Raw genomic sequence first — 13,158 nt, 5'->3', positions numbered from 1 at the left:
GGGGTCAGTGGCCCAAGCCCGCGAACAGGAATATTCCAAGTTCAGACAGAAGGGGGGGAGTCAGATCGTTATGATCGCCAGGAAATTTACTTTTGGTGTCTATTTTTAATTGTTGCGCTACTGGTGCTGCCTGTTGATGTTAGGTAGGGAACTACAGTAGCTGAATGATGGTTAACATCATCTTAAATGTATTTTATTTCATCTGAGTGCTTGCGTCACATACTAACACCCTGGTACAACCCGTAGCTCCCGTTCTCCTCAGTCTGAGTAAAACACTGAGAGAAAGGTATGTGTTGCAGATTACTCCTTTGTAGAAGTCCATAACGTGAAATAAATAAAACATCCCGATGTTAATGCTGTAGATATTGTTATAAGGGAGTGTGAGACTATTGAAACATGTAACTTTCAGAGTTTTATTGTTATTAAGATAGTTTACAGAGTGCTAAAAGTGCTGCTGTTGCTAGCTAGCATGCCTTTCTGTGATGCAGACGGTTAGCTGCCCACTGGTGCTGGCTTTGCATTATGGGAGATGTAGTTTTGTCCGGTCTGAATGGGATAGAGGCGATTTCACGTTGTAACTTGTTTGTGTTGCAGTGTTTTTGTACATGAGTTGTTGTATTTTGGTACTGTCAACACTGAAAGCACCTAGCAATGTATTGGGGATGTGAGACAGGATATGTGTTTTACCTTTCTTCATGCTCGAAAGGGGTATAATGAAAGAGTGGAAGGCTGAGTCAGAGAGCCAGAGGGAGGCAGAGTGCCACAGAGGGAGGCAGAGTGCCACAGAGGGAGGCAGAGTGCCACAGAGGGAGTCAGAGTGCCACAGAGGGAGTCAGAGTGCCACAGAGGGAGTCAGAGTGCCACAGAGGGAGTCAGAGTGCCAGAGAGGGAGTCAGAGTGCCAGAGAGAAGCAGAGCGAGCCACAGAAGCAATGGAGCACCAGAGAAAACTGCAGGAGATCCACAGACTCAAACAACTGCTGGATCTACTGATGGTGGACCTACAACTGGCCCACATAAGACATGTCATTGTTATTATTAAAAGGCAGTGTATATTTACCCAGCTGAAAATGAATAGTGGCAGACAGCGGTACGCTAACCCAATGTTAACTTTTATTCCTTTCCTTAACCCTTACCTTAACCTCACTGAAACTATACCTAACCTTTACCTTAACCCAACTCTAGGTCCTGAACCTAACCTTCATTTATCTCAACCCCTATGCCTTTCTTCTGCCGGTTGAATATCCACTTCCTTATTAACGTCATTACTGTTGTTGTTGTTGTTGTTGATAACTGTATCTGTGCAGGTTGTAAATAGTTGCATTAGTGAAGCATCATCTGTAGGAGTAATTTCTACAAGCATAAACATCAGAGGCAACATTGTTGTAACATCACACAAATTGTAACAGGAATTTCTCAAACCCCTAACTGAATGGGCAAGAAGGTTGTGTGTTTGTATTTGTACACATTGTGGACATAATTGATTCCGTAAAATGTCTCATATTTGCATTGGGAATTTCATTTAGCTTCAATCAGAGAGAGAGAGAAGATAATAGAGGCAACGAAAAGAGAGGAGATGGCAGAAGAGGAAAGAAGGGAGATCCTTGAGAAGAGGGGTGAGTTAGAGAACACTGAAGAGGAGGAGGAGAAGGACGATGACAAGGAGGACATCCTCCCACCTGATAAAAGTATCTGAAGGAGAGCCGTGGGCTGGGTAAATAAGAAGTGGGAGAAGAGGAACCTCAGAAAGATAGAGAACCTGTCAGAGAGAAGCTGAGGAGGGCTATAAGATCGTCCACATAGGTAAGACCTGTTTTCCCTCTGCTTATGACATCATCCTCTGTAGTCTCCTCTACACACATACGTTCCACACCAGTCATCATGTTGCATCATTGTTCAATATAAAACTACTGTCCAAAATGGTCAAGCTGATCTGGTATCAACTTAAATGTAATGTACACAGGGAATTTAGAATGGAAAACTGGATCTCAATGACCCTGGTCTAAAGTAGTGCATCATAGCCTTTTGAGGCCCTAAGAAACATTTTGTTCAGGTTTTTGACTACATTTCCTCCCAAACTAATTTACTTCAATTCTACACATTTTCCCATGGGGTGGAGAGAAGAATTAGCAGTTTTTAACCTAATTTCCTTCAATTCTACACATTTTGCCATGGGGTGGAGAGAAAATGTTGGCAGTTTGAATCTAACACCGAAACGCGTCCGCATGCGCCATCGTGCGCATATTGATTTTGTCCACCCACACCAAACGCAATCACGACACGCAGGTCGAAAACTATTAAACATTTTTGGCAAATTAGCTAGCTAACTTGCAGTTGCTAGCTAATTTGTCCAGGGATATAAACGTAGAGTTGTTATTTTACCTGAAATGGTCCTCTTCTCTGAAAATGAATCCCTATGTAATGGTCAACTGAATCGTTTCTTCTTTGGACTTTATATGGCGATTGGCGTCTAACTTTCATAATAAGGTGTATTACCACAACCGACCGACTTCAGTTCATCTTTCAATCACCCACGTGGGTATAACCAATGAGGAGATGGGAGAGGCAGGACTTGCATCGCGTTCGCCGTCACAAATAGAAGCAACTTCTATTTTCGTGCTTGGAAACGCACATGCGAACAGTGTGGATGCAATGACTGAATAACATGTATGTGTACATTTATTTTGCAATGCTCGCGCACGCATTGTGTCCGGTTTGGGTAGCGTGTCATTTTACACATTTTGCCATGACGCTAAGATGCTATCTGAATGAGAGTGACTAACAAGATCAATGGAAGCCCATTGCAGGTCAAGGCCCCTGGGCACGTGCCCTGCGTGCCTTGTGTGCCTAGTCTGTAATTCCACCCCAAAAGTTTTTTTGGGGGGGGGTCAGGGGGCCCCAAGTTGCCATGAAGCCCTAAGCTATCGCATATGCCTAGGGCCGGCCCCTGACACTATACAAAGAATAGGTGCCATTTGGGACTCATGTTAAACTTTGGGTCAGATCAATTCTGGAAGGGGCTTATTGCACTTTATTGACAAATTCCATGCCTTGCTCAACTGTAAAAGAAGGGGGGGGGGGAGTAAAGAATCATTGAGATCCAACTGGGTTCTCTATTCCTAATTCCCTGTGTCCATTACATTTAAGTTGACACCAGATCCACTAAGTTGAATGTGAACTCTACTTTTTCTCCTCTCCCAGTCATCCCTGGACCCATAAGGCTAACCATGACCCAGGCAGAGAGAGAGAGGAAGGAGCTCCTGAAGACTGAGGAGAGAAGGAATAAGATGGAGGATTGCAGTGGAGAGAGCAGTCCCTGCTTAATAAACGGACTCATCAGAAACTTAAAGAGGAGAGGGAGAGGATGAAGGAACAGTACCTAAATAAACAAGCAAGAGATTTAAGATGGGGTAAAGAATGTATTTATGTTTTACACTGTTATATATATGTTATATAGCATTCCTGCTGTCTGTTGAGAGCTGGAACTCGACCAAGCCACAGTACCACTGAGGACCACTTCTCTACTCAATCTTTACTAATGATTTACCTTCAGTAATGAACAAAGCAAGAGTGGTCATGTATGCTGATGATTCTGCAATGTATAGTGCAGCATCAGAATGTAATGAGCTAACAAATGTACTGAGCAGTGTCCGGTTATATGGTCAATCCCTGGTCCTATCACACTTAGAGTACTGTCCGGTTATATGGTCAATCCCTGGTCCTATCACACTTAGAGTACTGTCCAGTTATATGGTCAATCCCTGGTCCTATCACACTTAGAGTACTGTCCAGTTATATGGTCAATCCCTGGTCCTATCACACTTAGAGTACTGTCCAGTTATATGGTCAATCCCTGGTCCTATCACACTTAGAGTACTGTCCAGTTATATGGTCAATCCCTGGTCCTATCACACTTAGAGTACTGTCCAGTTATATGGTCAATCCCTGGTCCCATCACACTTAGAGTACTGTCTGGTTCTATGGTCATCTGCAGCAAAGAAAGATGTAAAAAAAAAGTTCAAAATGGCTCAAACAGGGCTGGTAGATTAGCTCTTCATTGCTCTAAACAGGGCTGGTAGATCAGCTCTTCATTGCTCTAACCAGGGCTGGTAGATTAGCTCTTCATTGCTCTAACCAGGGCTGGTAGATTAGCTCTTCATTGTTCTAACCAGGGCTGGTAGATTAGCTCTTCATTGCTCTAAACAGGGCTGGTAGATTAGCTCTTCATTGCTCTAACCAGGGCTGGTAGATTAGCTCTTCATTGCTCTAACCAGGGCTGGTAGATTAGCTCTTCATTGCTCTAACCAGGGCTGGTAGATTAGCTCTAAACAGGGCTGGTAGATTAGCTCTTCATTGCTCTAACCAGGGCTGGTAGATTCACTCTTCATTGCTCTAACCAGGGCTGGTAGATTAGCTCGTAATTGCTCTAACCAGGGCTGTTAGATTAGCTCTTCATTGCTCTAACCAGGGCTGGTAGATTAGCTCTAAACAGGGCTGGTAGATTAGCTCTTCATTGCTCTAACCAGGGCTGGTAGATTAGCTCTAAACAGGGCTGGTAGATTAGCTCTTCATTGCTCTAACCAGGGCTGGTAGATTAGCTCTAAACAGGGCTGGTAGATTAGCTCTTCATTGCTCTAACCAGGGCTGGTAGATTCACTCTTCATTGCTCTAACCAGGGCTGGTAGATTAGCTCGTAATTGCTCTAAACAGGGCTGTCAGATTAGCTCTTCATTGCTCTAAACAGGGCTGGTAGATTAGCTCTTCATTGCTCTAACCAGGGCTGGTAGATTCACTCTCCATTGCTCTAACCAGGGCTGGTAGATTAGCTCTTCATTGCTCTAAACAGGGCTGGTAGATTAGCTCTTCATTGCTCTAAACAGGGCTGGTAGATTAGCTCTTCATTGCTCTAAACCGGGCTGGTAGATTAGCTCTTCATTGCTCTAAACAGGGCTGGTAGATTAGCTTTTCATTGCTCTAAACAGGGCTGGTAGATTAGCTCTTCATTGCTCTAAACAGGGCTGGTAGATTAGCTCTTTGCTCTAAACAGGGCTGGTAGATTAGCTCTTCATTGCTCTAAACAGGGCTGGTAGATTAGCTCTTCATTGCTCTAAACAGGGCTGGTAGATTAGCTCTTCATTGCTCTAAACAGGGCTGGTAGATTAGCTCTTCATTGCTCTAAACAGGGCTGGTAGATTAGCTCTTCATTGCTCTAAACAGGGCTGGTACATTAGCTCTCCATTGCTCTAACCAGGGCTGGTAGATTAGCTCTTCATTGCTCTAACCAGGGCTGGTAGATTCGCTCTTCATTGCTCTAACCAGGGCTGGTAGATTAGCTCGTCATTACCTCTAAACAGGGCTGGTAGATTAGCTCTTCATTGCTCTAACCAGGGCTGGTAGATTAGCTCTTCATTGCTCTAACCAGGGCTGGTAGATTAGCTCTTCATTGCTCTAAACAGGGCTGGTAGATTAGCTCTTCATTGTTCTAAACAGGGTTGGTAGATTAGCTCTTCATTGCAGGAACCAGGGCTGGTAGATTAGCTCTTCATTGCAGGAACCAGGGCTTGTAGATTAGCTCTTCATTGCTCTAACCAGGGCTGGTAGATTAGCTATTCATTACTCTAACCAGGGCTGGTAGATTAGCTCTTCATTGCTCTAACCAGGGCTGGTAGATTAGCTCTTCATTGCAGGAACCAGGGCTTGTAGATTAGCTCTTCATTGCTCTAACCAGGGCTGGTAGATTAGCTCTTCATTGCTCTAACCAGGGCTGGTAGATTAGCTCTTCATTGCTCTAACCAGGGCTGGTAGATTAGCTCTTCATTGCTCTAACCAGGGCTGGTAGATTAGTTCTTCATTGCTCTAACCAGGGCTGGTAGATTAGCTCTTCATTGCTCTAACCAGGGCTGGTAGATTAGCTCTTCATTGCTCTAAACAGGGCTGGTAGATTAGCTCTTCATTGTTCTAAACAGGGTTGGTAGATTAGCTCTTCATTGCAGGAACCAGGGCTGGTAGATTAGCTCTTCATTGCTCTAACCAGGGCTTGTAGATTAGCTCTTCATTGCTCTAACCAGGGCTGGTAGATTAGCTATTCATTACTCTAACCAGGGCTGGTAGATTAGCCCTTCATTGCTCTAACCAGGGCTGGTAGATTAGCTCTTCATTGCAGGAACCAGGGCTTGTAGATTAGCTCTTCATTGCTCTAACCAGGGCTGGTAGATTAGCTCTTCATTGCTCTAACCAGGGCTGGTAGATTAGCTCTTCATTGCTCTAACCAGGGCTGGTAGATTAGCTCTTCATTGCTCTGATCAGGGCTGGTAGATTAGCTCTTCATTGCTCCAACCGTATGAATATTATCCAAATGCATCAGAATCTCTCATGGCCTCACGTTGAAAACAAATTACTATCCAGTCTTCTGATTATTTTAGAAATGTTATATATATTTTTCATTACGTATTTTTTTAGGCCAGTTAGTATATACTAGCAACACACATAACCACCAAACCAGACAGGCAAATTCAGGGCAGCTAAAACAACCCAAGCCAAGGACAAATCGCCTTAAATCAACAGTTTTATAAAGAGCCATAGCTGAATGGAACTGTTTACCAATCCATATTTCTCAGGCAAAAAGTAAACACCCCTTCAAGATGAAAATAAAATAACATCTAATGCAATAGACCCTATGACTGGACAGGAAATAGAAAGCATCAACTGAATGTTACATGTGTTTCCTGTCAGGTGTTTTAATTGTCTGTACTGTCTACTTGTTGAATGTTTGAAGTCTTGATTTGTGAATGTTTGTAATGTCTTGTTAATTGGTGTTGGACCCAGGAAGATCAGCTGGAGTTACGGCGTTACCTAATGGGGATCCTAATAAAATGACAAAGGACATGTTATATTGCAGAGGAGTCAACTATACACATCTATTTTAGACCATAGACCTTGTTCCACCCTATAAAAGTATCTGAAGGAGAGCTGTGGCCTGGGTGACTAAGAAGTGGGAGAAGAGGAACCTCAAAAAGACAGAGAGAACATATCAGAGAGAGGCTGAGGAGGGCTATAAGATCATCAACAAAGGTAGGTCCTGTTTTCTCTCAGTTCATAACGTTTAATGACTCCAACCTAAGTGTATGTAACTTGCGACTTCGACTGTATGTCCAGTCCTTTCTAGTGTGGCGGCAAATGAGTTGAACAGGAGAAGAGGATGAGGTTGGTGGTGGAGGAAGAGCAGTGGGGGTGGTGGGTAGAACAGCTGCAGTGACGTTGATTGGTTGATCTGGCTCATCACTTGTTGACTAAAAGAAAGAAAGATTTAGACATTTGTTGGACATTGCCATAGTTCAACAGCTGAAAAGCCTTCATTAACATACTCCCAGAGATAGAAAGACATCCAGTATTCACTGAATGAAGGAGCCTATTTACAATTTCATTCATCAATTAAATAAATGATACTATAGTACATTCAATGACGTTATTATAGTAGACTATAGGCTACTCCTGTATCTACCTTCTACAATACCGTCATCATTGAATGAAGCAGCATACCTATCCACATTTATAATGGTAGGTGTGGGGATGGTAGGTGTGATAGGTGTGGGGATAGTAGCGATGGTAGGTGTAATGGTAAGTGGAGTGTTGGTAGGTGTGGTTGATGGTAGGTGTGGTGATTGTAGGTGTGACGGTAGGTATGGTAGGTGTGATTATGGTAAGTGTAGTGATGGTAAGTGTAGTGATGATAAGTGTAGTGATGGTAGGTGTGGTTATGGTAGATGTGATGATGGTAGGTGTGGTTATGGTAGATGTGATGATGGTAGGTGTGGTGAAGTAATTATGGTATGGTTTTTGTGGTGATGGTAGGTGAGATAGGTGTGGTGATGGTAGGTGTATGGATGGTAGGTATGGTGGGTGTGGTGATGGTACGTGAGGTAGCTGTGGTTATGGTAGGTGTGGTGATAGTAGGTGTGATAGGTGTGGTGATGGATGGTTTGGTGAAGGTAGGCATGGTAGGTGTGTTAGGTTTTGTGATGTAGGTGTGAGAGACGTGGTGATGGTAGGTAAGTTTGGTAGGTTTGGTGATGATAGATATGGTAGGTATGGTGATTATAGGTGTGGTAGTTTGGGTAGGTAGTTGTGGTAGGTAGGTTTGGTAGGTGTGGTGATGGTAGGTGTGGTAAGTTTGATGATAATAGATGTGATAGTTGTGGTAGGTGGATTGTAGGTGTGATAGTTGTGGTAGGTCGATGTGGTAGGTAGGTTTGGTAGTTGTGTTTGGTAGGTGTGGCAGTTTTGGTAGGTAGGTGTGTTAGTTGTGGTACATATATGTGGTGGTTGTGCTAGGTAGGTTTGGTGATGGTAGGTTTTGTAGTTGTGGTGATGATAGGTGTGGTAGTTGTGTTAGTTGTGGTAGGTTGGTGTGGTGGTTGTGGTGATTAGGGTTGGGTGGTATCCATATTTTCATATTGTCATACCATCCTTCTCTCATACCGGGGTTTAAAGTATTGCCAGCATAGCACATGAGGGGGTGCTAAAAACACAAGAAAAACCTATTGCACTCTATTTCCAGAATGCTAACAAATTAGCACAAACTGATAGCAAATTCACATAGACGCTGTTAGCTACATGCTAACAACTGAAAACGAACAAACTAATTGCAAAGCAGTGGAGGCTGCTGAGGGGAAGACAACTCATAATAATGTCTAGAATGAAGTCAATGGAGTGGTATCAAACACATGGAAACATCTTTGATGTGTTTGAACCCACTCCATTGACTCCATTCCAACCATTATTATGAGCCATCGTCTCCTCAGCAGCTTCCACTGTTGCAAAGAAAGGCAAATCCAGCTCCTACGAACAGTAGGTTAACTGCCGTGTTCAGGGGAGGAATGACAGATTTTTACCTTGTCAGCTCGGGGATTCTATCTAGCAACCTTTCGGTTACTGACCCAACACTCTAACCACTAGGATACCTGCAAATTATAGATAAAAAGTATTGGTGGTCATCAACCTTTCCAAATAAACACAAAAAGTTGGAAAATCGCAAATTCAACAATGAGTGGTTTGGAAGGAATCAGTGGCTAACTTCAAGCTTAACAAAGCAATCACTAGCCTGCTATTCAGCATGACTCCTGAGTGGTTGGAAGCTTCTCTATAAATGATGTAATATGCCTGGGAGTGTCACGTTCTGACCTTAGTTCCTTTATTATGTCTTTGTGTTAGTTTGGTCAGGGCGTGAGTTGGGGTGGGTAGTCTATGTTATTTTTTCTATGTAGTATTTATGTGTTTGGCCTGGTATGGTTCTCAATCAGAGACAGATGTCGTTTGTTGTCTCTGATTGAGAATCATACTTAGGTAGCCTGTTATTCCCATTTTAGAGGTGGGTGATTGTTTTCTGTCTCTGTGTCTTCACCAGACAGATCTGTTTTGTTTTCGTTCGTTGTCCTTGTTATTTTGTTTTTTGTGTTCAATGTTAATAAATGATCAACATGGACACGTATCACGCTGCATATTGGTCCGATCCTTCATACTCCTCGTCAGAGGAAGACGAATATCGTTACAGGGAGATATGTATACTGTATCTAAGAAAGTAATACTAAGTGTATGTTGTGTAGTAAGCTGTTAGTAGCCCATGTGCCTCACCCTAATAATGTTGTCCCTTTCCCCTCTCATAACTTAGCCTACTGCTCTGACTTGGTGGTGCACATGTAGACTATAGCCTGTTTAAGAGAAATGTAATCATTGAATATTGTACGAGCTTTCATTGTCTGCTTATATGCAGTTATGACTTGGTGTACAGGGAGAATACTGTAAGAATGGCCCATGTTCAAAATTCTGTCGCTGTACATTTCAAAAGTGCTGAACAAATGGTTATATTGACGACGTCCATCCTAGGTCTCTCATTGTCTTAATCTAAATTACAGATATCCTGTAGTCCACTCGTTGTCCCCTTGTGCCATAGTTTGTACTTCTCAATTGTCAGTAGAAACCACATTTGTTTAAGCAAGTCAGCCATATCAGCTATGTTTTTTAAAGGATTCTCTCCATGGTGCTGAAAAGATAGCTCTGCTATTGCGAAAGCTTTATGTCGACCCTAACAGTTTGTGGGCACCGTTTGTTAAATTTATAGTGCAATTAATGTATTGTTTAGTGTTGTGTTGTGTAGTGGCTTTGCTGGCATTCATCTAAAACATTTTGGGGGAGTTTTCCCCACCAAGATGTACATGCTGCAATCACCACTGGGTGGGTGAATTATAACACACCAACCCTGTTACCTATAGATAGACAGTCTAGACATGTTTAAACTATTTACATGTGTTTGGTAAGCTTGCATTCCATTCCCCCTGTCACATGGGGATCTATGGTTGATTCTAGATGAAATAGTCAACTCTGTTACAGTCAACCCTGTCACTTTATTTGGCACTTAATAGACACTTACTATAGTATGTATTTGTTACTTTGAGATGGGAAAACATGTTTTATATTAAGTTGAACATGTGCTTTTTATGACAGAATGTTAGAAATAGGTGAAATATAAAGTTACACTCCCCAAAAGGTACTCAATTGGTGGAATGACCCGAGTACTGAACTGGAGGTGGGAGAGCTAACGATGCTTCTACTGTTGCTCTCTCCTCAGATTCTTAGAGAAGCTATTTCAATCTGATATTTCTCCTATGGTCTAAAATAGATGTGTATAGAGGACTCCTCTGTAATATAACATGTCACACATTGTATCAAACTGATGGAATGTTAGGTGTCTCATTGAAAGTCTAACATCTACCATGACTACTGGATGTTTCAATTCTAATAAATAACAAAACAATCCACACCGTAACAACAATATTGCTTTTTTAATAAATGCTTTTATTAAAGAGTAAAACTTTGCAAACAAAAATGACATCATCAAACATCACTGGCCTGACTTGAGAAGCTCTGCCCGGGGATGGAGCCAGCAACTTAGCTGCTACCGGTCCGGTCCAGGCTACCTGCAGACCTCCTCCCAGACCTCCTTTTCAGAACCTCCCCTTAACAGGAGAGGTGGTGGAAATGATCAGAGTTGCATTCAACTTGAATACAGATGAGAAACTCTGGTCTGTGGAGCCACTGGTCTGAGGGGAGGACTTCTGTTGAAACTATTTCCATTTTTGGGATATTTTCTAGGACTGTAGAGGTGGTAAGCAGAGATGAATTTAACTAGGATACAGATGAGAGTCTCTGTTCTTGGGAGGAGGGTCACTGACCTTCGATGGTTTGTTGCCTGATAAAGAGGATACTTGCTGGCTTGAGGAGACTATAATGTTTTGAGGAGGAAATGTGGCTCGATGACTTAAAGAGGAGGAGGAATTATTGGGCGACACTTTTAATTACCAACGTAACATTAGTGGAACTGTGGCTTCATCGAGTTCCAGCTCTAGGCAGACAGCACGTCAGGAAGGCTGTAAGACATCACAGAGACAGGTAAGTATCTATATATTTACATGTGTGTTGCATGTACACTAAACCCTCACATTTGGATAATGTCACTTTTTAAAGTGATGACATGTATATTAACAGTGTAAAACATGAATAGATGTTTAAACATTCTTTACCTCATCCTAATTTTCTTCCAGATGCTTGGCTTTTTCTTTGTCTTGGATATTCGCTCTGATGTTTCAGCCTCTTCTGGAGCTTCTAGCTGCTGGCTGTCTGGCCCCCCCTGATGGTTCTCTGGCCCCTCCTGCTGGTTCTCTGAACTCCCCTCCTGGTTCTCTGCCCATGCCTGTTGCCTCCTTGGCCTTTCCTGGTGGCCATCAGCAGATCCAGTGGGCTCTTGGCTTACTTGTTGGCCATTGGCCCACCCGGGCAACTCCTGACCGTGGTTGTAATCGTGGCTGTGTTGGGTGGTTAGACACCGGGTGTTGATTTGAGCATCAGCCTCCAGATTCATCTGCTCCAGGTAGTTTTCCTTCATCCTCTCCCTCTCCTCCTTCAGTTGTTGATGAGTCTGTTTTTTAAGCAGGGACCGCTCTCTCCACTGCTTATTGAAATCCTCCATCTTCTTCCTTCTCTCCTCAGCCTTCAGCAGCTCCTTCCTCTTCTCCCTCTCTCTCTCTGCCCGGGTCATGGTGGATGTTAGCCTTGTGTGTCCAGGGATGGCTGGGAGGGGAGAAGAAGTAGAGTTCACATTCAACTTAGTGGATCTGGTATCAACTTAAATGTAATGGACACAGGGAATGAAGAATAGAAAACACAATTGGATCTCACTGATTATTTACTCTTTTCAGTTGAGCAAGGCATGGAATTTGTGAATTAAGTGCAATAATCCCCATCCCAAATTGACCTGGCCCTAAGTTGAACATGTGTCCAGAATGGCACCTATTCTTTGTATAGTGCCAGGGCTTATGTGATCGCTTAGGGCCCCATGGCCACTAGTAGCCCCCGGATCCCCCCAAAACACGTTTTTGTGTGTGTGTTTTTAGGAACTCTTTCTGGGTCTCTACTTAGTCTTGAGAGTTAGACTAGTAGATGACACAAGGTACCATTTAAAAACGTGGTTGTTATCAGCAGTATTTTTCTTGTTATGTCAGTCAGTCACTCAATGAGCCATGTCAGCTAACATATTCTTTGGACAGTAGTTTTATATTGAAACAATGATGCGACATGATGACTGGTGTGGAACTTATGTGTGTAGAGGAGACTAAAGAGGATGATGTCATAAGTAGAGGGAAAACAGGTCTTACCTATGTGGACGATCTTATGGCCCTCCTCAGCCTCTCTCTGATACGTTCTCTCTATCTTTCTGAGGTTCCTCTTCTCCCATTTTTTATTCACCCAGCCCACGGCTCTCCTTCGGATACTTTTATCGGGTGGGAGAATGTCCTCCTTGTCATCTTCTTTTTCCTCCTCCTCTAAGTCACCCCTCTTGTACTCAAGGATCTCCCTTCTTTCCTCTTCCACCATCTCCTCTCTTTTTTTGCCTGTATTATTTTTTCTCTCTCTCTGATTAAAGATAAAAGGCATTTAATGGCTTTCTTTCTCTCCTCCTCTCTCTCTTCCTCTCTCTGCCTCTCCTCCTCTCTTAGTCTCAACATTTCTTTCTGTCTAGCAATTTCAATCTCTCGTTTTTTATCCTGCTCCTCTTGTTGTCTTGCCCTCTCCTGTTTTCTTTCCATCTCCAGCCGTCTTTCCTCCT

At 43.0% G+C, this 13,158-nt stretch overlaps 1 protein-coding gene and 1 long non-coding RNA gene across 2 annotated transcripts; one reads left to right on the top strand and one right to left on the bottom strand.

Annotated features, from left to right (window-relative positions):
- Positions 1 to 275: 275 nt before the first annotated feature.
- Positions 276 to 11,730, top strand: LOC118964825. The gene is made up of 3 exons (XR_005051998.1): positions 276 to 1,802; positions 3,201 to 3,409; positions 11,597 to 11,730. It is a non-coding gene; the product is annotated as an uncharacterized LOC118964825 (long non-coding RNA).
- On the bottom strand, positions 11,129 to 12,935 carry LOC118936655 (capping protein inhibiting regulator of actin dynamics-like). The gene is made up of 3 exons (XM_036979312.1): positions 12,707 to 12,935; positions 11,576 to 12,122; positions 11,129 to 11,422 (listed from the first exon to the last, which is right to left on the bottom strand). Exons 1-3 carry the CDS (start codon positions 12,924 to 12,926, stop codon positions 11,398 to 11,400), a joined length of 792 nt encoding a protein of 263 aa, XP_036835207.1. The 5' UTR covers positions 12,927 to 12,935; the 3' UTR covers positions 11,129 to 11,397.
- Positions 12,936 to 13,158: the final 223 nt, after the last annotated feature.

The sequence above is a fragment of the Oncorhynchus mykiss genome, chromosome 6 (assembly GCF_013265735.2).
Source record: "Oncorhynchus mykiss isolate Arlee chromosome 6, USDA_OmykA_1.1, whole genome shotgun sequence".
In the NCBI taxonomy this organism is placed as follows: Eukaryota; Metazoa; Chordata; class Actinopteri; order Salmoniformes; family Salmonidae; genus Oncorhynchus; species Oncorhynchus mykiss.
The sequence above is the reverse complement of the archived record's forward strand: the minus strand, read 5'-3'. Positions and strand labels throughout refer to the sequence as shown.